Source organism: Salarias fasciatus, chromosome 10 (genome assembly GCF_902148845.1).
Source record: "Salarias fasciatus chromosome 10, fSalaFa1.1, whole genome shotgun sequence".
Taxonomy (NCBI): Eukaryota; Metazoa; Chordata; class Actinopteri; order Blenniiformes; family Blenniidae; genus Salarias; species Salarias fasciatus.
The window spans coordinates 14,481,290-14,502,806 of record NC_043754.1 but is presented as its reverse complement, the minus strand read 5'-3'; the positions used below and the strand labels follow the sequence as shown (position 1 = coordinate 14,502,806).

General features: G+C 43.7%; 1 protein-coding gene across 1 annotated transcript; it reads left to right on the top strand.

The window, feature by feature from the left end:
• The first annotated feature begins 333 nt into the window (after nt 1-333).
• jakmip2 (janus kinase and microtubule interacting protein 2) lies at nt 334-21,096 on the top strand. The gene is made up of 24 exons (XM_030100617.1): nt 334-402; nt 10,436-10,683; nt 10,843-11,097; nt 11,179-11,421; nt 12,067-12,276; nt 12,718-12,816; nt 12,901-13,047; nt 13,161-13,301; nt 14,004-14,060; nt 14,258-14,380; nt 14,460-14,588; nt 15,948-16,031; nt 16,388-16,450; nt 16,536-16,634; nt 17,942-18,043; nt 18,140-18,193; nt 18,273-18,338; nt 18,422-18,490; nt 18,713-18,790; nt 19,010-19,060; nt 19,181-19,333; nt 19,418-19,483; nt 19,661-19,737; nt 20,818-21,096. The coding sequence occupies exons 2-23, from the start codon at nt 10,555-10,557 to the stop codon at nt 19,709-19,711; spliced, it is 2,469 nt and encodes an 822-aa protein (XP_029956477.1). The 5' UTR covers nt 334-402; nt 10,436-10,554; the 3' UTR covers nt 19,712-19,737; nt 20,818-21,096.
• Nucleotides 21,097-21,517: the final 421 nt, after the last annotated feature.

The window sequence follows — 21,517 nt, the reverse complement described above, 5'->3', positions numbered from 1 at the left end:
GCATTTTTTGTTGTTTGAAATTCCCCTCTTCTATATACATTGATTGTTTTCCACGCGCACAGACTGCTCTGGCCATAAAGACTGTCCTGACTCTGATTCTAGTATATTAGTAATTCATTTGACCCGGCTGCCATGTGAAGGGGTTAAACCGGCGTGTGGGGGTGACGGCGGACTGCAGCGGGAGCCGGCGGATGGCGGGGAGCGGGCAGAGCCAGTGAGCTCATCCCGGCTGCCGGGGGAGGAGGGCGGGGCTCCAGCATCATCACCACCGGCCATCGCCGCCTCATTGTACCGACCGAGCTCCGGATGCTGCTCCCATCACGGCCCAGGAGGCGATCCCCCCGCTGAAAGCCCCGGCATGCCATGGACACCGCTTCACACACGATGAGGATTCACTGCGAGGTGAGGAGAGTGTGTGTGTGAGGGGAGTGTGTGTGTGTGTGATGGAGGCTGTTGTTCGCTTCATCACCGTCTGCACTAGCGGGCCTGCTGCTTCCTCTCACTGTCAGCGCCACATCCAGACCCGACGCTCGCTTTCACTGCTCTGCGGGGAGAAACAGGGTCGTGCAATACACGCCTCGGGGGTGAGATGTGTCTTCCGAGGGCCCAAAGGTGTGATTTTTGTGGGTTTCGTCGGATTTAGCCCGCATGTCGGAAGTGCAGCGCTCGGCCTGCAGCAGCCCTTTAAAGATGACGGGGATGCAGCCAGTGTCCGCTGGGGGATTCTACCACACACACGACGGATGCTCACGCTGCTGCATCCTGCATTTATTTATTCACCTCCGCTTCTACTTTTTGTGCGATGCACTTGTTGTGCAGGTGCGGATTTCCAGCTGTTGTTTGCCTCAGGTCATCCAGATGCGGCTTATCGAGCATCCACAGTTCAGATTGAGTGGCGTGCTGCATGTGCTTTTTTTTTTTTTTTTTTTTGCTTGACACACCATCACACACCATCATCGGCTGTGTTTTCCGGAGGATGCTGCAGTGATGCTGCAAGAGGATGCTGAGGATCCACAGAAGGGCCTCCAGACTGGCCTGGTGAACAGGAAGCAGCAGGGCAGGCATTAGTCACACCATTGTCCCTCATGCACGGTGACCGGCCGCAACTTAATTGTTTATGGATTGTGTTGCAATCATCCACATGTTCACATTGACGTGTTGACAGAACAAAATGTCACCAGAGCATTGGATTTAAAGAAAAAAAAAAGCATTCGGAAAAGTTGGACTAATCCATTAATGCATTTTGACTGAATTACTTTGTGTTATCATGAGTATATGCACAATATTGCATTGTTCATCATTTATTATAGATTACAACCAAAGTACTGCAGTTATGGCTAGACATAGCACATCAAAACGTCGCTGCAGTGCAAAAATGCTTATTGATGTAAAGTTATGCATGGATGTAGTGCATTTATCCCCCTTCAAGTTAGTGTCAAGGTAAAAATCATCAGTTGTTTTGCGTATTTTTTGCATTATAAATGGCTGTTACAATTATACAACAATAAAAAAAAACGACAATTTGATTTTAAGTCACGGTGATGTTGATGAAAACTGTGTTTTTCACTTTTTTTTGCCTAATGCCCTGCAGCAGATGTGCTCCTGGGCCAGTTTGCTCCACTTTTCCTTTTCATGCTTTCCTATTTCCTGTATTAGCATGAGCACTGCTCACACACAGGGCTGGTGTTTTAACCTCGGTCAAATGGATTGATGTGATGTTTGTGCCACAATAAGATGTAATCCCCCTAAAAAAGAATTTGGAAAGTGGCGCTTATCTCCAGTCGATTTAATGACAATTTGAACAAGCTTACATCACAGCTTCATCCCAGTCTGATTAAAGTAAAGTTGCTCATTGACGTTAGAGTGTGGGCATTAGCCTGCCTAACTTTTGTTGCATTTACCATTGCATAACATAGATTAAAAGTCCTGGATAGCAAAATTGAGTTTTCTGTAAGAAGACTGAGAGTTGAGGGAAACACCAAAAGATGCATTTGGTTGGTTGGCGCTGTAATCACTCAACAGAGCTGTCTCCTGGCGTTTAGATTCCTGCTGCAAGTATCTGTCTGCCAATTGATTCAGGACTAATTTAAGCTTTATGCAACTTTGGGTCCAGAGGGTCTTGAGCGAGGCCCAACTGACTATTGATGAAGTTAGATGAGTCCCTGGTTGGCCAGTACATCATAGGGCAAATACACAGTAACAAGCGACTCACATTCACATCCACAGGGTAAACCATTAACTTCATACACTTGTTTTTGGACTGTGGGATGAAAAAACACATCATGCATGCACACAGAGAGAACATGCAAACTCCACAGGCCTGGATCTTCTACCTGTGAGGTAGCAAATGGATTGGCATTTAATGAAAAAAGAAGGAGAAAGAAATGAGTTCAGTCTAAATCAAAAAAGTGTTCATATGTTATTATTTTCTGAAAACCTTCAGAGCAAATTCGGTCACTGGCTTCTTCATGCAGTTGTTAAGTGGTTACAGAAAACCCCAGTTTTCATATTGAAAAACAACCAGCTCCTCCTAGATGCCCTAATTTCGATTGCGACGCAAGCCGAAGTGGCTTACAGTTTATTTGACTGGACAGGAAATGACATGGAACGACCTGACGAAAATCAATTGCCTTTTGTTAATTAGCTGTAATGCCCAGCATCTCTTTACAAGTCCCCAAATGAATCTGAAGTGTCAGTTCTAAAATATGGATACATCTAATATCGATTGAACTTGTGATGTTGTAAAATTCAGCAGCTGACTCTTCCTTTTCCATAAAGCTGGTGTAAATATCTCTAAGTGTAGTCCTGGCATGTAGTCCAGATGATCATTAAAAAACTGGGAAAGTGTGCAAAAAAGGAAAAAAAACAAAAGGTAGCCCCATTCATATCTACAGCTCTTATTTTACTAGAGTTTTGTGTCGTCAGCTCAGAGCTGACAGGCAGCGGTAAGGTTTGCATTTTCATTGCTATTCTGGTTGGCTCAGTCTGGAAAATCCGACACTAACACCCAAATGTCTGAGGAGTCAAAAGTGGGTCATGGGGCCAGTGTGCGTCATGCTGTAGTATTTAACACACACACAAGCTCGCCCTGATACACCAGCATCAGGATGCATGCGCTCAGATTCAGGGCGAAATGAGCAAATGAGCCTTCCAGCCCAGAAGACTCCTATTTTCTCTCTTTCTCTGCTTGATCTGCGCAGCCAGGGGCGGTTTTGCCGTACACTATTTTCTGTAGCTGTGCAGTCAAAAACAAAACTACCCTCTGTTCATGCAGTTACTTAGTCATCCATATGTTCCCTCACTCAGTGTTCTGCCTTTAATTGTGCTTCTCCGGGTTAAAACCTCACTCATTTATATTCTGTGGGGCGACGGTGCCTCAGCGAAATGCTTCTTATGCAAGTTAACAATATCTGGATTATATCTGAAGACAGATACATCCAGAAAACTCTTAGATACATACTTGGCAGGTCATAAGAAGCATTAATGGCCTTGCGGTGCATCACAAAGTGACTATCTGGTTGCGCAGAAGACCTTTCCAGGAAAGAGATATTATAAGCGGGTGTTGCAGTGGACAGTATGTCTCAGTTGGACCTTAGAGAGACACACACACACATTTTAAAATAAGAAGATAGGGCCAGTACATATTTTATTGAACATGCAGATATTAAGTCGATAGGATACCTGATTATAACTAACCTATAATTTGCAAGAGTCAGAATTTTTTTTTCTTTCTAATTGCCCATATAAAACAACTTTAAAAAAGAGAATTAGGAAGTGATGAATTATTCTGCAGAATGAAACCCAGGGATAACATGCAAACTCCACACAAAAAAGGCCCCCAAACCCAACACATGCTGCTGAAAACGCACAAGAATGCTACGTGGTGCATTTCACCTTTTCGAAAGATTAAAGATAAATGTAAAGGTTGCTAGACACATGCATGTCGTACACACCTGAGCTGTTTAATCCTAGCCTGAAACCAGGTGAATGGTGCTTTAGCAGCAGCAGCAGCAGCAGAGAAAATCCCCATCAGAGATTCCGAAATCTCCCCCGCTATGAATTCCTTTGTTGACTTGGCTGTGAAAAAGAACGTGGTGCAGCTTCAGGGAACGTGATACTCGTATGTTTAAAAATAGAAATGGAGGTCAGTACAGGTGAATAAGGGGCCGCTTACGTCCTGTGACCCAGCGTTGACAGCGACGTCCGCGTGTGGGTGGGTTGTGCTCGTTTGACCAACCGGCAGCTCGTTTCCATCTCGCGGTCCGAAAATGGAACGAGGCAGTAATCAGATTGACCTGGGCTCACGACAAAATCATATCCACCCGGCGAATACACAGCGCTGTCTGGCATCCGAGGAGGGATTGTAGGTTAATGCTGTATTAGAACTCATGTGGAGTTGTGGCGGGCTTTGCATGATGGTCATGTCGCCAGCAGAGCAAGATACAGATGAGTCGGCCTGAAACTAACGGAGCGGCAGGGTCCAACCTGGAGAGACCACCAGTCCGCTACAGGGCCGACACGGCGGTGCGGTGATTAGTTGTCTCGACTTGGCCAGACCTCTCTATGCGGGTTTGGATGTTTCTCAGAGTCGTCTGGTTTTCTCTCACAGTCTAAAAACATCCATATGAGGTTTTCTGCTGACTTGAAATTGCCCATAGCTATGAATGTGAGTGCTATCTGAGATTGAGCAGACGTGCATACGAGCTCAATCCATGACTGCAGATTGGCTGTAGATATGTGTGGGTAAACATTTATCAGATGAACTGGTGGTCTGTCCAGGATGTAGCCTGCTTCAAGCATGGCTAAACATTAATACAGATTTTTATAGCGTGCATATAAGGAGTTTTACTTAAAAGTGGAATCGGTATATAGTCGTTTATGTCATGCATTGTAATTTTAAAATGACTAAAACTTTATGGGGTGCATTAAAAATGTAAATAAAACACATTTTGAAACTCTAGCTTGTCTATTTTACAAGCAGCATTAAGCAGTGATTTAAGTACCGAATATCCACTCTTTAAATGCACAGGGCATTTGTTTCTATGGCTGCACATCTTCAAATATTATCAGATGTTTTTGATACATTTTGTTTTTAATTGTGCGACAAAAATAAATGGTGGAAAAAAAAAAATCACAATCTCCTTTTGAGAAAAGTTTAACATTTGAACTTTTCAGAAGGCAATTGATTAGCCTCGGATATCATGACTTCTCTCACACTGTAGTCGCCTCATAAGAGAAACAGCTGCAGTATTAAAAGCCCCATTAGCTCTGCCCAGTAATAAGCCCATGTGCACTAAATGTGGTGGCTGCTTCATCTTTAATCCCCATCTGGAAATCTTTTAAGCGCCGTTATGTCATTGCTGTCCAGGTTATGCCAGACGGCTCCTCCTCAGTCATCATGGGAAGTCACCATCGCTCGCCCTCTAATCTGAACTTTTGTCCCCAGTTAATGAAAAGCAAACAGATTAAGAAACACTTTGCCGTTTGTGGAGTCGCTCCCAATGAGTTTGAAATGTCAGGAACTCTTTTTTTTTTTTTTTTAGCATTGACTACTTGTGAGATTCATTTGCAAAACATTGACACAAGTAATACTTTTTCAAACAATCAAAGCTGTAACATTTAGAGCAGGAGTGTCATTGTAGCCTGTAGAGGGAGTGTCACATAGGAGGTTATTTTATAAGTTATAGATTAAATTATTCCAACTCCAAGTGATTCCAACATTATGCTGTTTTTGCTGTTATTTGCTTACATTATCTCCTCTCTGCAGTTTAATTGCATTGCTCTCCATTTGAAGACAAATTGTCCCTTTTAAGTGTGGTGTTCTTTTCCGCTGGCTTCTGTTTAACTCACTGGCGACACACTCTGCAACGAGCGTGGACGTAGGTCAGAAGGACAGGAAGCAATAGACAACTCGTCTGTATCAGACATAATGTTACCACTGAGCATGAGGATGCACACTCTGCCACGTGTGATGTCCCGAGTTATGAGACTGCAGTGATTTGTTTGAGGGCGTTTTGCATGAAAAAAATGCACATTACCAACAAACTTGTTGCTTACCTAAGCTGCTATCAGCTCCATGTATTCACTGAGTTCAACGGATAAAGTTTGAAACAAACCTACGTTATGAGTCAATAAATTTCCTTTTTTTCATAGTATATTTGATTTAAATATGAATACAGTGCTGTCATAAATTTATTGCATAGAGTATAATTTATGATCAAGAGAGTAAATCACAGGTTGTAACTCATATCAGTGAAACGCACGCACACACACAAATATTTCTACATCTAAAAACATCAGCACCATGCCACTCTCAATTGGATTTATTGTTTATGGCAAACAGATCGAAACCCGAATGAATTATTGCATCTTATATACCTGACATATCCGAGCTGGATTCTCAAGGGAGTGGAGCTTGAATGGATGGAAGGAATTACTCCCAAACACACCTCCGGCTAATTTAGGGTCATATCTTCTAATAAGTAGGAGTTAAGACCTTTGGATGAAATTCAAGAGCACCGTACACAAAGACAATATCTCGTGCCAGTGTACACCGCGTGTTTTTGCCTCTTCTTAACTGACAAGTTCATGTCCTGTTTCAAATTCAATCTGTGGATGTTATCGATCCACAAGTACATATAATAGCTCATGTGAAATAGCAGTAACTTTGTGTTTTTAATATTACATTATGCTACGCTTTTGACACTGTGGGTCATTTAAAATTTAAATTACATCATTTAATTCATTGTGTTTTTATTTGTGTTGTGGTCTTTTCATAAAACATGAAGTAGTTTTAACATTATTATGATTATGATGAAGTTTGTATATTATTGATCATACAGGCCCAGAACTGGGACCAGTGTGGCCTTTTCTTTAAACAAAAAAGTTGTTTCCAGTTTGCTTACCAAGGATCACACTGTGTTGGGAGGAGTAGTAGATGTAAGCCGAGACGTCAGCGAAGACATCAGCATGTAATCACTTCATACACATGTACCTTCTTATTTATTCATTTTGAGAGAATGAATGGTCGTGTGTGCATATGTCAGAGCTTAACCATTATTTCAGAAGTGGAACTGGCTGTTCGTGCTGCGTAGTGTCTTTCTTTAGATGGATTCTTCACGTGAGGTCAGTGGGGTTTTCTTTTAAAGTTTAACTGATTTCTCATTTTAAATCTGTAATCAGTATGTTGCTCCAGAGTCACTGCAGGCGTATAATTGTCCAACTGAACTCATTTGAAAGGATCTTTGGATGACGGTAGATGTGTCTATTCAACAATGAATCTGTTGATCGGTATACTTGACGCCAATACAATACATGCATGTTTATTTTACATTTCGCATGTTGACAATCACAGAAAATCAAAATCACTAAAGTAACGTTAACATACGCAGAGCATGAGAACAAACAAATGACAGCGATCGCTGTTTCCGTCTGGTTTCTATTTGATCTGTGTGTGACCCTCAGCAGGTCATTGGCTTTTAGCTGACCTCAAACCTCAAGTGCATAAAGAAAAGGCAAACAGAAGCGCGGGAAGGATTGCCACTGACTCAACAGAAGCAGACAACCACCTGTCCCTAAAAACACCACTCTTGTGAACACTCTTGTCGCACAGGCATCAGGGTCAAGATCAAAAACCATTTACTTTCCAGGTAAAAGTTTCTTTCATCAAAAGTGATTGATAACTTCATGAGTTGCCCTGCTAGATAACCTGCTAATTGCTCAATATTGGTGAGTAGATTCCCCTAAAAGACTCACTATGACTGGAGCCATATAGGCCGTCCCATCACATAGTAAACACGATAGCAGCTGTTCTGTTTCTCAGTATTGATTCAACTGACAAACACGTGTTGACTGCTCATGTTTTTAATCACATAGTTTTATTTTGTTTGTTTGTTTTTTTTAACCAATCGTGGACTTTGCCAGTCATATGAGGAATCCAGTGCAGCATGAAGCAAACACAACCTGCAGCAGAGAACAACATGAGCAGGACTTTTCATCATCCTGGAGCAGGGTGAAGTTCCTGAAGGTTCGCAGTGGTCATGTCATTTTCAGGCTTCTGCAGAGCTTGATGACAAGCAGGTCATTTGAATCGGGTCTGTTGGAAGAGGGAAGCCTCTAAAATGCTGGACAGCGGGGCGCCTGAGGACCAGGATTGGGAAACAGTATCCTGGTTGTAGGGAGTGCCGCTGTGGCTTGGTTGCTGGACTGGGTCATTTTTCAATCGTGAGGTGTCTTGAGCAGGACGCTGACCATGATGAATGTGTGTCTGAAGGTGTAAAGCCATCCGGGCGCTGCGGAAGTGCTGATGAGTGAAATGCGTCTCAACGTGTTTCTTTTGCTTGACGATGCTTGGTATATTACTGAACTGAATTTTCCTGATTGTGATGAATAAAGTTGCCTGAGCCCGAACAAGTCTTTTGTTTAGGCTCGATGTCTGATTCTCACAGTTTACATATAAAAAGGTTAATTTGCCAAAAATAAGCCCTTCAGAGAAACCCAAACGGACCACTGAGGCTCCAGCTGCAGCCTACCAGTGCACAATGTTCAGGCCACCGCAATCACAATCCCATGTCGGATCCCCTTCCCGATCTTGCACACGACAACCTGCAGCAATGGGAGAAGCTCTTTAAGATTGTTAGTGGTTCATTTTTAATCGGCCTTGACACCTGCTCTCATTGGGCCCACGCTAATGTCCTGAAGTAGCACCGAGAAACAAGCGGCTCGAGGAATCTGCACAACTGTGAACCCAGGTTTCTCCTTCTGCACTCCTCTCCCTCCTTCATGGAGAGAACAAGGTCTTAACAGGTATAAATCTTCTGGCGTTGCCCGGAGGGAGTTTAACTCTGAAACCTGGTGCAAGGCTGTCAAAAGACCATGAAACTTAATGTCAACTGGAGATGTCATCAGGGGCAACGACGCCAGAACCTGCTTCCCAGGACTGAACCGTTGAGTCTTCTGAGCGTGACAACACCTCATTTTAGCCTGGGAAGAGGCCAGCCTTCTTCTATACTGTTACCTGCCACACAGAACTGCTGCCAGAAACCACACAAAGGTTTAATTTTCTGATCAGGCAACCCTGTCATTTGATGGATGTGGCATGTTCGAACATACTGAGAAAATTTTGGTTTTTTAACCCAGGCCTAAACAAGTAACATTTTGTAAGTTCCCAGGTGTTCAGACTGATCAGAAGTTGTCATCACCACCTCCGCCCAGAACCTGGAGGAGACAACAATCTGACAGACAAGATCATTAATGAAATAGTTTCCAGATGGCATCGACTTTCTCACCAATATCTCGTCCCACAGCATGAATCCACATGCAGTACTTGACGTATCCACCCACACACAATTAAACAAGACACTGAGGGAAGGGTCAGCTTGCTGCTCTGCTGCCAGTTCACTGTGAATCAGGTGTAACCTGGGAGACCCACCATCACCCATGTCACTCTACCTTTACACCACCCATGGACCTGCACCCGCTGTGAACACCTGAGGGAAGCTTTCTGCACTTTCATCAGGACTTCCTGCAACAAACCAAGAAGACGGTGTCTGTCACAGGTTGACGTGGCCCACCAGCCCATACATGGCTCCCAGCCGGCTCATTCCCCAGAATAACCTGCACCCCAATGGTAACCTCACCCTAAAATTGTCCACAGTCCAGTCTCAGCGTGTTGGCTGAACAGACGCCCCATTCCCTGCATCCAAATGTGTTGGCCCGAGACAACTGCTCCAGCCGCTTTCACGCCACACTCCTGAACCCCCCCAGCGGACTCCAAGGGAGACCGCTCAGGGACAGAACCACAGCAGCTCACCACTGCTGTGCAGCTTCAGACACAACTCAGAGACAAACACCGGCAACACAACCCAACAACAAAATACCAGAGCTGGTCGTTAACTCCAGAAAACAATCAGCCCTCATCTTGTCCCCAAATGAACGCAACGTGCAGAACTACACCGAACGCTGGGGCAACACATAGCGCCGTTTACAACACTTCAATCACAAAGCAGACTCTGCCCATGGTGTTTTTTTTCGAATTACAAATAAACAGCGATGTTATAAGAGGAGCAATCTCATTACCTTGAGCGATGCCTCCAGTTTCTCACGTTGCTGTGACATGAGGTGACATGTGTAAACATGCTTCCCAACTGTGAAAAAACGGTGAACCTTGTTTGTTTTCCTTATCAGGACAACGGATGCTTGTTTAGAAACATGTCAAAATAGGTTGTTGTTTCTGCAAACATGCTCATCCTGAGATGCTCACAATGATCTGGTTCTGTGGTAAAGCTTTGGGACTCATCATGGAACAATCTTCATATTTGTTTGTTTGGGAGTGATGACACTAAGATTGTTTCATGAGAACCTGCATGATTTTCTTCGAACCTTTGCGGTTTTTATATCTCACGTTGTCTGTTCATGTCTCTTCTCCACCCCCAAGCCCTTGTGTCTCACAGGAGAATGAGGAAAAGGAGGAACTGGAAACGTGGGGACCACCTTGGAAAGTTTCAGTGAAGTCTCAATGAAAGCGTCGGAAGAGCCCCTCTAGATTTTGACTCAATGGCGAAGAAAGGGCGTACGAAGGGCGAGAAGCCCGAGGCGCTTATCTCTGCCTTACAGGCAGCCAATGAAGATCTCAGGTCCAAGCTAACTGACATTCAGATAGAGCTGCACCAAGAAAAATGCAAGGTAGTGAACGCCAACAAGTTATTTTTTTTTCTCTGATATAAAACCCTGTTTATGTAAAGTCAGAAAAAAATCTGAAAAAGACCTGTTTGGAGGATAAAAGGGGTAATAAAAAAATAAATGTATCATCTCGCTCCTCTTCCTGTGTCGTTCCTCTCAAAGGTGAGCAAACTGGAGCGAGACAAGGTGCAGGAGGTGAAGCGTGTGCGCGAGCAGGAGCAGCACCGCCACACTGCCATGCTGACGGAGCAGAGGGCCAAGTGGCATGAGGACAAGCAGAAGGAGCTCCAGGCGCTCAGGGAGAACCTGACACGGCAGCACGAGCAAGAGCTGGCCCGCCACGCCAAAATCAAAGATCAGGAGAACCAGAGGCTCAAAGCCGCGCTGAGCGCCATGCGCGACGGCAGCGGAGAGAAGGTGAGGTCGAACCGCACACCTCCCCGAAGAGTTCCCCTCCGTCGAGCCCACTTCAACACTTGCCTCATGATCCTGCCGCAGGTGCGCACGGCGCTGACTCTGGAGGCCAAGGAGGAGGCGCGGCGCTTCTTCGACCAGGAGAGAGTGAAGCTGCTGCAGGAGATCGCGGAGCTGAAGACCTCCAAGAAGCAGACCGACGAGGCGCTCAGCAACATGATCCAGGCCGACAAGATGAAGGCCGGAGACCTGCGGGTGGAGCACCAGCAGCACCAGGAGCAGATCTCCAAGATCAAGTGGGACTGTGAGAGAGACATCCGCAGACTGGTGTGTGGCATCACATCGAAACTTTATAGAAAACTGTTCAATTTTGATGTTAAATAACACAACTTTAGAATAGAGCGAGGCTTAAAAGGTGCTGTAGGCAGGATTTTGCTAGTCAATGCTAATTTTTCTGTGGTTTCTTTGGATTAAATGTTAGAGTATCCATTGATAATCCTTTAGGAGTGTAGCATAATTGCACTACCGCGAGGGCACAGCGTTTCCATCTGTCTCTGTTCTGAGCTGAAAAGGAATCTCGACAGCTCCAGGTATCTTTGACCAATCAGAAGAGCCCATGAGGCTCTAACCGTGATTGGTCGAGGGGCGTACATCGCACGTTCTTGTGGGAGGGGCTTAACTTGCGTAAGGGCGTGATGTCAGAGAAAACAGGACAGGATTGGCTGTGCTGGGTTTCAAATCGCCATCTTAGATGGGTCAAATAGCCATCTTGCTTAGGTAACCCTAAGCAAGATGGCGGAGATGCGGAATCCTGCCTACAGCACCTTTAAAGTAAATGTCAGAGTGTGTACACTGTACTTTTCTGCTATACTTTTATACTTTTAATTATGAGACAGACTACCTATGGGCAGCTTTTTTTTTTTTTTTTTTTTTTTTTAATCTAGAGCTATGTTTCTGTTTACATTCTCATAGGTAGATGAAATCAAATCTAAGGACCGCACCATATTCTCCCTGGAGAAGGAGCTGGAGTCGACGACAGGTTTCCTGCAGAAGCTGCAGCTTCAGAAAGACGCGCTGGACGAGCAGCTGTTTCTTGTCAAAGAGGCCGAATGTGGCCTTGGAAGCCCGAAAAGAGAGATCCCGGGCAGAGCCGGAGACGGCGCGGAGCACTGCGGCAGTCCGGTGGGTGGACACAAACACTCCGAAGACTAAACAGTAAACACTTTATATAAGAAAAGCATGAGGTTCAAAATCCTGAAAGCAGAAATATATTGATTGAGACAAATCAAGGAGAGTCAGCTCGTTCATTCAACATGATGAGTCATGGGATTGTTCAGCGAGGAGCAGGCGTTTCAAACCGGTTGCCTCTCCCACGTACGCTCGTCCCAATCTCTCCTTATCCAGTAAATTGATTTTCATCGCTGATGTTAGCTGACTGCACCTCGCTAAGTCCCGATCCCGAAACGCAAATGATCGTTCCTTTAAATCAAATTACTGGAGGAAATGTAGAAATGTTTCATTTTATTCACAGTTAACCACAGTCATCATGCTTCTCGACTGTAAACTCTGGTAATTCAGGTAATTATTCTCACAATTCATACTGTTATTTGGTGTCTTGTTCAGGACCTGAGGAGAAACCAGAGGCGCATGGCTGAACTCAACTCAACTATTCGCAAATTGGAAGACCGCAACTCCATACTGGTGGACGAAAGAAACGAACTGGTACCAGCTGGCGTTTTTTCTTTCATGTTGTTAATTTGCCCTCTCTCGAGCACCACTGATTTGACGTCTTCTTCTTCTCATCAGCTGAAGAGAATTCGAGAGTCGGAGAAGCAGTGCAAGCCCCTGCTGGACAAGAACAAGCTGCTGAGCAAGAGGAACGACGATCTGACCAAATCCATCCAGAAGCTGGAGGAGAAAATGAAGAGCCTGGTCAAGGAGAACCTGGAGATGGTAAGCACAAAAAAAAAAAAAAATTAACATATGAATCTAAACACACTGCGGACACCAGCCGTCTGTGATCATGGACAACCGCTCTGCCTGTGTGTGTGGTCGTGGATTCACAGAAGGAGAGAATCAGCTCCAATCCTCCGCTGAAGAAACTGAAGTCGCTGAATGACTTGGACCAAGCCCACGATGACCAGGAAATAGCCTTTCTCAAGCTTCAGGTCCTGGAACAGCAAAGCATGATCGATGAACTCACAAGGGTAGGTGTCTGTTCCTAATATAGACGAGAGAGAAGGGATTAAAACACACGGTCATCGTTCCATCTCCATCATCACTCCAGCTCCAGAGCACTAAGGGCTGCTTTGTTCCATCTGCAGACGTTGCTCAAGCAGATGCACAACGCAGAATTACAAAATAAAACGCCCTTTTTCAAGGCTCTGTTACTGAATCATCAATAATCCTGTTGAAGAACGCAATCGATTTTGTTGATCCGAGTTTAAAACCTCCCTCAGCAGAAGCACTGATAAAGGAAGGGGGAATTCCCAGGCGTGCATATTAACTTTATATAACTTTAAAAAAGCTCTCATGGAAAACAACTGTGATTTTCATTCATAGCAACAGTGATCGAGAGTTACTTTGGGAGGATGGCGTTTTATTTCATAAACAGTCATCTTCGAGGAAAGATTAAAAAGCTCAGGGCTAAACGATCGCTTAAGAGCCGCAGAACAAGTGACGTACTTAATGAATGTGACTCGCAGTCATCTTCGTATGCTGCGTTTAAATGATCATGCCATGCTTAACCAGTTATGGAAGGATTTCATACGAGCGGCCACGCTGAGGATATCGTGATCGCTGACCGGGTGGTCCTGACTCCAGACCACAGAGAGCAAAGATGTGAAGTGGTGGTGGAGTTGGTTTGTATGTTTGTTTGTTTTTTCATGGGTATTTCTATGTTTTTTTAGGATCGAGAGAAACTACTCCGAAAGAAAAGACATAAAAGAAGTTCAAGGCCTATAAAGGTGGGAGCTGTATTTTTTTTTTTTGTTAAATATATATTTATCGTCATGTTTTACTGAAGTTCTTGTGTTAGCATTGAATTTATCCGTTCTAACACTTGTGCAGGGGAAGAAAAATAAAAGATTGTAACCAAAACGTTTCACTTTAAACGTAATCTAAAAGAAAAAAAAAATTCATGAGTCTTCGTGTCTTCCTGCAGAGGCACATCGTAGTCGACACTTTCTTCGGATATGACGAAGAGTCGATGGACTCCGAGACTTCCTCGGTGGCTTCGTTCCGGATGGACAGAACTCCGGCCACTCCGGACGAAGACCTGGACGAGGTGAGAAAAATACGCCTCGGACATGTTCGTTTCTGTTCATAAACAGGACCATAACCTTTGACCTATTTCTTCGAACAAGGGTCTGGCAAACGAGGAGTCGGAGCTCCGTTTCCGCCAGCTGACCCGCGAGTATCAGGCCCTGCAGCGAGCCTACGCCCTGCTGCAGGAGCAGAAAGGAGGCATTCTGGATGCAGAGATGGAAGCAAAGGTACGTGCAGAAGTTCTGCTAGCTGAGTGTAATCAGAGTTTAGAGAAGAATCACACACCATCTGATTATCTGCAGCCTCTAGCATTAGTCCGAACACATGATTTTCCAAACAGCTATGTCACTTATTCCACTGTAACATCGTGCAATTTGTTCATTTTCCAGACATTTTTTTTTTTAAGTTTAACAGAGTACAATTTCTTCTTTCATCTGATTAAGACACGGATGCCATCAAAGCAGATTCCAAAATGTGGTTGGTCATGCAAGGCAGGGTTTTCAAACCGAGGCTCCGTCAGTGGAGATGCTGTGTTGTAATGTGATTAATGAGGAAGAACCGGGCGTGTTTGATTCAAAAGATACCAATATCACAGTATAGCCAGTGAAAATTGTGTATTTTAATCAATTTATGAAAATTTTCAGTGCATTCAACAAAAATATTAACTTAAAGGAATTTCATATATCAAATTATTACATTTTTATAGATCATTGCGTGATGACAATAAATGATTTGTCAATAATTTGTCCAAATTTTATTTATCACTAAATTCCATTTTCCATTACCAAACAAAGGCATAGCATCAATTATACTTTTTGATAGCAATGACTGATGACTCTTGTCTTGAATTGTCTGAAAACGTCGATCCCGGAATTCTCCTCAGCTGTTGGAAACTTCACCAAACGTCACATCTGTCATATAATAGGGCTTCAATTCTTTTTTAACATTATGAAACAGCAACTTTATCATTCCTGGCGTTGAATCTTTGTCCCGTTTGTCGTCATTCTGACGTGTTCTTATGAAAATCTCCCCAAACTGATACGGTAAAAAGGTTAATTTAGCATCATTTCATTTATCCACTGTGTTATAATTCAGAGTAGATCAAGTGTCTCCACAAGGCAAAGATGTAGAGTTCAAAGTGTAGTGGAAAAGTACAGCTTATGCAAGTGTTCTGGAGGAGCGCGCTTAGTGTTCTGCAGCGACGCCTCCTGTAGAGTCACACACACAGTGCTTGAAAACGTGGTAATATATAACACTCCCCTAAGTGTGAAAATGTTCTTTAGATGATCCATTTTTTTGGCAGCAAGAGCCAAAAATATGTTGTTGACTAAAAGGGAGCGGACAAAAAAAAAATGCCCACAAACACGTGAATAAACAATACGACCCGACGAGGACGGAAACAGAAGATGAGTTGTGGCGGAGGCGGGATCTTCCCGGGCTGCAGCTCACATTTCCCGCTCAGCTGCTGCAGTGAGCAGGACGTCGGACATTCTCGAATTATAATCAGTTCAGCTGTCTGCATTAGCTTTGTTCTGAGCTAGAAGCCCAGTGTAACTGGCCTCTGTGTCTGTCCTGTTGTGTTCCAGGCTCAAGAGCAGCTCCAGGCAGATGTTCTCAGGTATAAAGAGAAAATAGAGGACTTGGAAAAGGAGCTCACGCTGAAGGGACAGGTACAGTTCACACAAGCACCGTGTCTTCCTGTACGGCTCGGGTAGAAGGGATCCTCAATAAACACACTCACTGTAATTTGGCTGCTGGATTTCCTCTTTGTTTTCTACTTATTCATATGCAGTAGCAAATGAATGCTGTAATAGTAACATATTACCTTCTTCTTAATATTTTACTGTGTGTGTGGAAGACACCGTCTATATCGGATCATTAATCAGCTTAATAATATAACAAGTTGTTACTTTTCATGTCATTACTGAAACTGTTATTTGTTAGTGTTTGTTTTGTTGAAGATGAGGTAAAAATTGTTTCTCTGTTATTTTAAATGCCGAGGTTTCAACCTTTTTTTTTTTTTCAGGACTCAAAGTGGGTGGAGGAGAAGCAGCTGTTTTTACGAAGGAATCAGGAATTATTGGAGAAGGTGGGAGATTTTCATTGTTTTTTTTCCTGATAATCTTTTTAATCCTAGTAAACACTAACATTTCCGATTGTTTGCCACGGCCCAGGTGGAGAAGCTGGATTCAGAAAACGGCCGGCTGCAGCAGGAGCTTCAGGACTCCAGAGACCAGAATGAGCTGCTGGAGTTCAGGATCCTGGAGCTGGAGGCGAGTCACTCGAACGAGCTGCAGACACGAGACTCTGATGACTGGGGCTTTGAGATCAGCCTCAAACCCCAGGGCCAAAGCGAATCAGATTCCTTCTATGTTTTGCAGGCGAAAAGCCAGCCTTTCTTCGAAAACCTAAAATTCTCGCGGCTCCAAAACATTTTGGCAGATGTGTCTCGATTCCAGCAGAGTGGCCTGAAGTCGTCCGATTTGTGCTTTGTCGCATTCCAACAAAAACACATTATTTTAATCAATGAAAACAATTCCAGCCCTAAAACACTCCTTTTAGCACTTTCACAACATAGCCCTGTTCTGGGGAATGTCACATTCAACATTTTACCACTTTGTGTTATGTAATAGTATGTGTGGACTTTTTTTTTTTTCTTTTTTATTTCCAAAATAAAATTGAACCAGAACTTCAAATTAAGCTCTGGAGGCTCTATTATGAATTAGAAATTTGTTTTCATCCTTTATTCCATCCTTGATTCTTCTTTTTAAAAAAATGAAAGAAATGAATTTACTTTCAAAAAAGACTAAATGTGTTTAATTATGCCTTTTTTTCTCAGTTTTGTAGAAAAAAAAATTACTGTGTTGTTGTCAAATCATCAACAGTTAGCTCCATTGTTGGGTTTTGCCAGTGACGTTAGTCGCTCGGTGATAAAGACAAGCAGCCCACCAACATGTCATTGTGATTATTTCTGTCAGTGGTCTTTGTGTTTTTGCTGCTGTGGTGCAGTGGGACGGTTCAGTTCATGAAGCCCCAAAGTGCCACCTAGTGAGCGCAGAGGGGAAGTAACCACTCAGTCATATTCCGTGTTGCACAACATCAGCGTCGGTGACACAACATGAACTTTGATTTAAATGGCAAACATCACTATTTGGAATGTAACACAAAGCAGTTTGAATTGAAGAACTGCATAGACGAATGCATGAGTTCTCCACGTTCTGTCTGTGTTTGTTCTGTGAAAGAGTCGCGTCTCTGTCCAGGATGTATAATCAGCGAGGGGCACCTCCAGCACCCTAAATTTGATGTAGTGTCATAAAAGCAGACAGGTTGAATGAATTTGAAGAGAATTATTTACTAATATACAATGTAATCAGTGCCAAATTCAGTTACGTAATAAAATCTGAGTTGATCAGTTAAAAAAAAAACACTTTTACATTTGTATGAAAACTGTCATATTATGATGAAGCAGTTGATCTAAAATAGGTGTGTTTTCTCCCCCAACAAATCTAATATATTGTTTAAAAAAAAATACTTTTTTTGCAGCGTTTGAATAATAAAATGCTTGGATCTGTAATTGCAGGAGCGCGAGAGGAGATCCCCGCCATTCAATCATCTGAGGATGCACCCTTTCTCAGAGGGGATCAGCGCCTTGCAGATTTACTGCATGAAGGAGGGAGTTAAGGTGAGGATTCAACACAAACTCTCCGCGTATCAAGGAAGCCCGATTAACTGTAAATTTTCAACATGATGACGGGCTGTCGTTCTGGTCTCTTCGCAGGATGTGTGCATTCCAGATCTAATCAAACTATTAGACATCCTCGGAGATAACGGGGTAATTTATTTACTGTTGAACACCACATCTGAGTCTTTAAAAGACAAATGCTAATCTCTCCTTTTCCCTTTTTGTGCAGAACTTGAGGAATGAAGAGCAGGTGGCCATTATTCAGGCCAGCACTGTTTTGTCCCTTGCAGAAAAGGTGAGAAGAGAGAGAGTGTGAGTTGACGTTTGATGGCAGAATGTGCTGTCTCCACTCATGCCTTGCTGCTTGTTGCCCTCTAGTGGATCCAGCAGATTGAAGGGACAGAAGCAGCGCTGCACCAGAAGATGATGGACTTGGAAATAGAGATGGTGAGTCACCAAATTATACCCAAGAAAACAAATGACACCTTTATGTCAGCCCAAATTCTCAATACCAGTGTCCCAGTAAGGTGTAAAAGTAGCAGCAAGTTATATTTTGCTGGAGAAGTCAACAAAATAAAATCATTGCTGTTGATATCGCAAATATTAAATGAAGCGTCTTTACATTTATTCTCCTATATTCAATGTCTGTGCACTGCTCACTGTGTGCAGGAGATGTTTTGCAAACAGAAAGGATACCTAGAAGAGGAGCTGGACTACAGAAAACAGGCCCTGGACCAGGCCTACATGGTGAGTGTGCGTCGCCAAAAGAAATACACTGTCACTTCCAATTTCACTTGGAGAAAGGAATCAGCTCCCCAGTGAAGATTGAGTTTCATGGTCTTGCTGGAATGACAGTAATGGTGCTGTGCATGCGGCAATTTGGCAGCGAGTCCGCACAGAGGCTGCTGTTGTTTGTCTGTATGGTGGAAAAACTAATAACAATCCCCGTTTTCTTCTTCTCCGCAGCAAATTCAAGAGTTGGAAGCAACCCTATACAATGCCCTCCAGCAGGACAAGGTATTTGAAAATTCTGTTGGAGTCCTCTGGTTCTCACGTGGAGACGAAAACAGAGGAATAGATTAGAGTTTGATAACATCAGCTGGGATTTTGGGGACACCCTGCGTTTGACGCCCTCAGGTAATAAAGTACGGCGAGCCGCTGGACGAGCTGCAGAGGGACGAGCTGCGGACGGCGGTGGAGAAGCTGAGGAGGCAGATGCTGAGGAAGAGTCGCGAGTACGACTGCCAGATCCTCCAGGAGAGGATGGAGCTGCTGCACCAGGCCCACCAGGTCTCTGAACCGGGAGCGGAGATGTAGATATTGATCCGTATGTGTGTCTGGCACTGACCGGGGGATTTCTCTTCATATCTCCAGAGAATCCGTGACCTTGAAGACAAGACAGAAATCCAGAGGAGGCAGATTAAAGACCTGGAGGAAAAGGTAGGATGTGTTTTAAATAGACTCTTTTGTTTGATTCACAGCAGTTAACAACTCAGAATGCTCCAGTTTCCCTGAACGGTGAACCTCTGTGTCTCTTTGTACTCAGACTAACCTACCTTCAGTGTTCTTTAATTCTGTCACTTTTTTTTGTCTCTTCTCCTTTTTGTCTTTCCCCAGTTTCTATTTCTGTTCTTGTTCTTTTCTCTTGCCTTTATCCTTTGGCCTTGAAGCCTGTGGCGTGTCCCGTAGCAGAGGTAAGTCCTGTGGGGCTTAGAGAGGACCGGATCAAACCCCTCCCTCCCCCGTCTCTCCACTGGACCTCGGTCAAATATTTCCTGATAGAACACAACCTGCACATCAACTGTTTTGACCTTGTTAAGCCGCCAAATAAGAAAACCTGGGAAAACTCATGAGGACATGGACTGCTGTGGAAAGATTCCCACCAGTCTCCTCTGATCCTCACATTTAAACCGTTTAAACTGATTTATATTATAAATGTTCTCTGTATATTCTGTAACATCACAACAAAATGCTATAAAAGATTAAATTTATGGTAATATGAATTTATCTTTGCAATTCAAGCAGTCAGAGTGAATAGTAGAACTCAGGGTGAACGTACCACTGATACCATATGCTACATTATTCCTCTTTGGCTCTCACTCGACTTCACACTGTGTGCCGATGATTCTTCACGGCTGCAGTTTGTTTGTATTTCTCACAGTGTGACCATGTGACCACTGGGTGGCTCAAAGCCTTTGACTCATGACATTCATTTTGACCCTGGTCCACACCTCTTATCTTTGCTTCCACTTAAAAAATATTCAGCTTTTCTTTTTTTTTCTTCTTCTACACATTCTTACATTTCTTTGGGTTTTAATTTTTAATCCGTTTTGGACATAGAAAGCAGATTTTGTTTCATTTCATTTATATCTCTAATACATGAACACTTTGGCTCTTGCAGAGATTCTCGAAGGTATTTACAAGTTACCTCTGAAACTGATGTGATTGATTACAAGAAAAAAAAAAAGTAGAAACTGATTTGAGAAACAGACGAATGTTTCCCAGCATGCCTTCTTCTTTGAGAAATCATGGTTTAGTCGTTTGGGATTTGCAACCATGACAGGAATTTGAACTCTGAGTTACAAACTGCTGCTTGAATTTCAGTTCAGAGTCTTGAAAATATCAAGTGAGAAAATATAAATCATAAATTGAAAGAGTCACCAAAGGTCAAGGGTCACTATAGACTTTATTGGAGTCGTATATTTTGGATTCTGCAGAATGTTGGCATTTCTCTGCATTGCTTGAACTGAGTCCTGCTCGTCTGTCTCTTGCAGGTGGCGTGTCAGCGTGGAGATCTTGTTTGTGACTGCAGTGTTATATATTTTCTGGACCAGCGTGAACCGGTGTGTGTAGCAGTGGCTGCTCGTGTCGTCACATCAGTGACCACTGTCAGTATCGGTGGACGTGTCGTTCAGTTCGTTGGCCCGTTCACACTTCAGATGTCGTTTTATTTCATCTCTGAGATAATATTGTTTCGAAAGCGGCTTGGGTTTCTCAGGATCTTGCCCAGGATTATATTTTTTACAGCCATGCGGGACATTAAACATTACTCTAAACAACTGTCAGACTGCAATTGGAAAGACAGATGCAGCGGCACACACACACGTATACAGGACATACATGCAAACTGACACGCATGCATATAGAAATGCATGAAAATGCAAACACACATGCACTCATGTGCTTTGACTGATCCAAACCAAAGCCTGGGAAATGCTCTCTCTGCCATGCAGGGTAATAATGCACCATTCGTCACCGTTTAGCCATATAAACAAACCCGTCGACAACGAGGAAAACAAACCGCCGCCGGACCGCAGCCTCTCTTCTTTTTCTCTCCCTTCCTTTGTTTTCCGAACCCCGGAAGTGCGGTGAACAGAAGCGAGCCAACTCAGGGCCCACGAGCGCGGGAGGCCATCGGAGCGGCGCCGGCCTCACGAACAGTATAAGGACGCGACGTCTCGCCGACTGGCCCGC

Excerpts from the sequence above, each read along its gene's own strand:
- jakmip2 (XM_030100617.1), top strand. The coding sequence starts at position 10,555 with ATGGCGAAGAAAGGGCGTACGAAGGGCGAGAAGCCCGAGGCGCTTATC. Across the intron at positions 18,194-18,272 it reads ACATCCTCGGAGATAACGGG|AACTTGAGGAATGAAGAGCA; the intron begins GTAATTTATTTA and ends CTTTTTGTGCAG. Across the intron at positions 19,484-19,660 it reads TTAAAGACCTGGAGGAAAAG|TTTCTATTTCTGTTCTTGTT; the intron begins GTAGGATGTGTT and ends GTCTTTCCCCAG.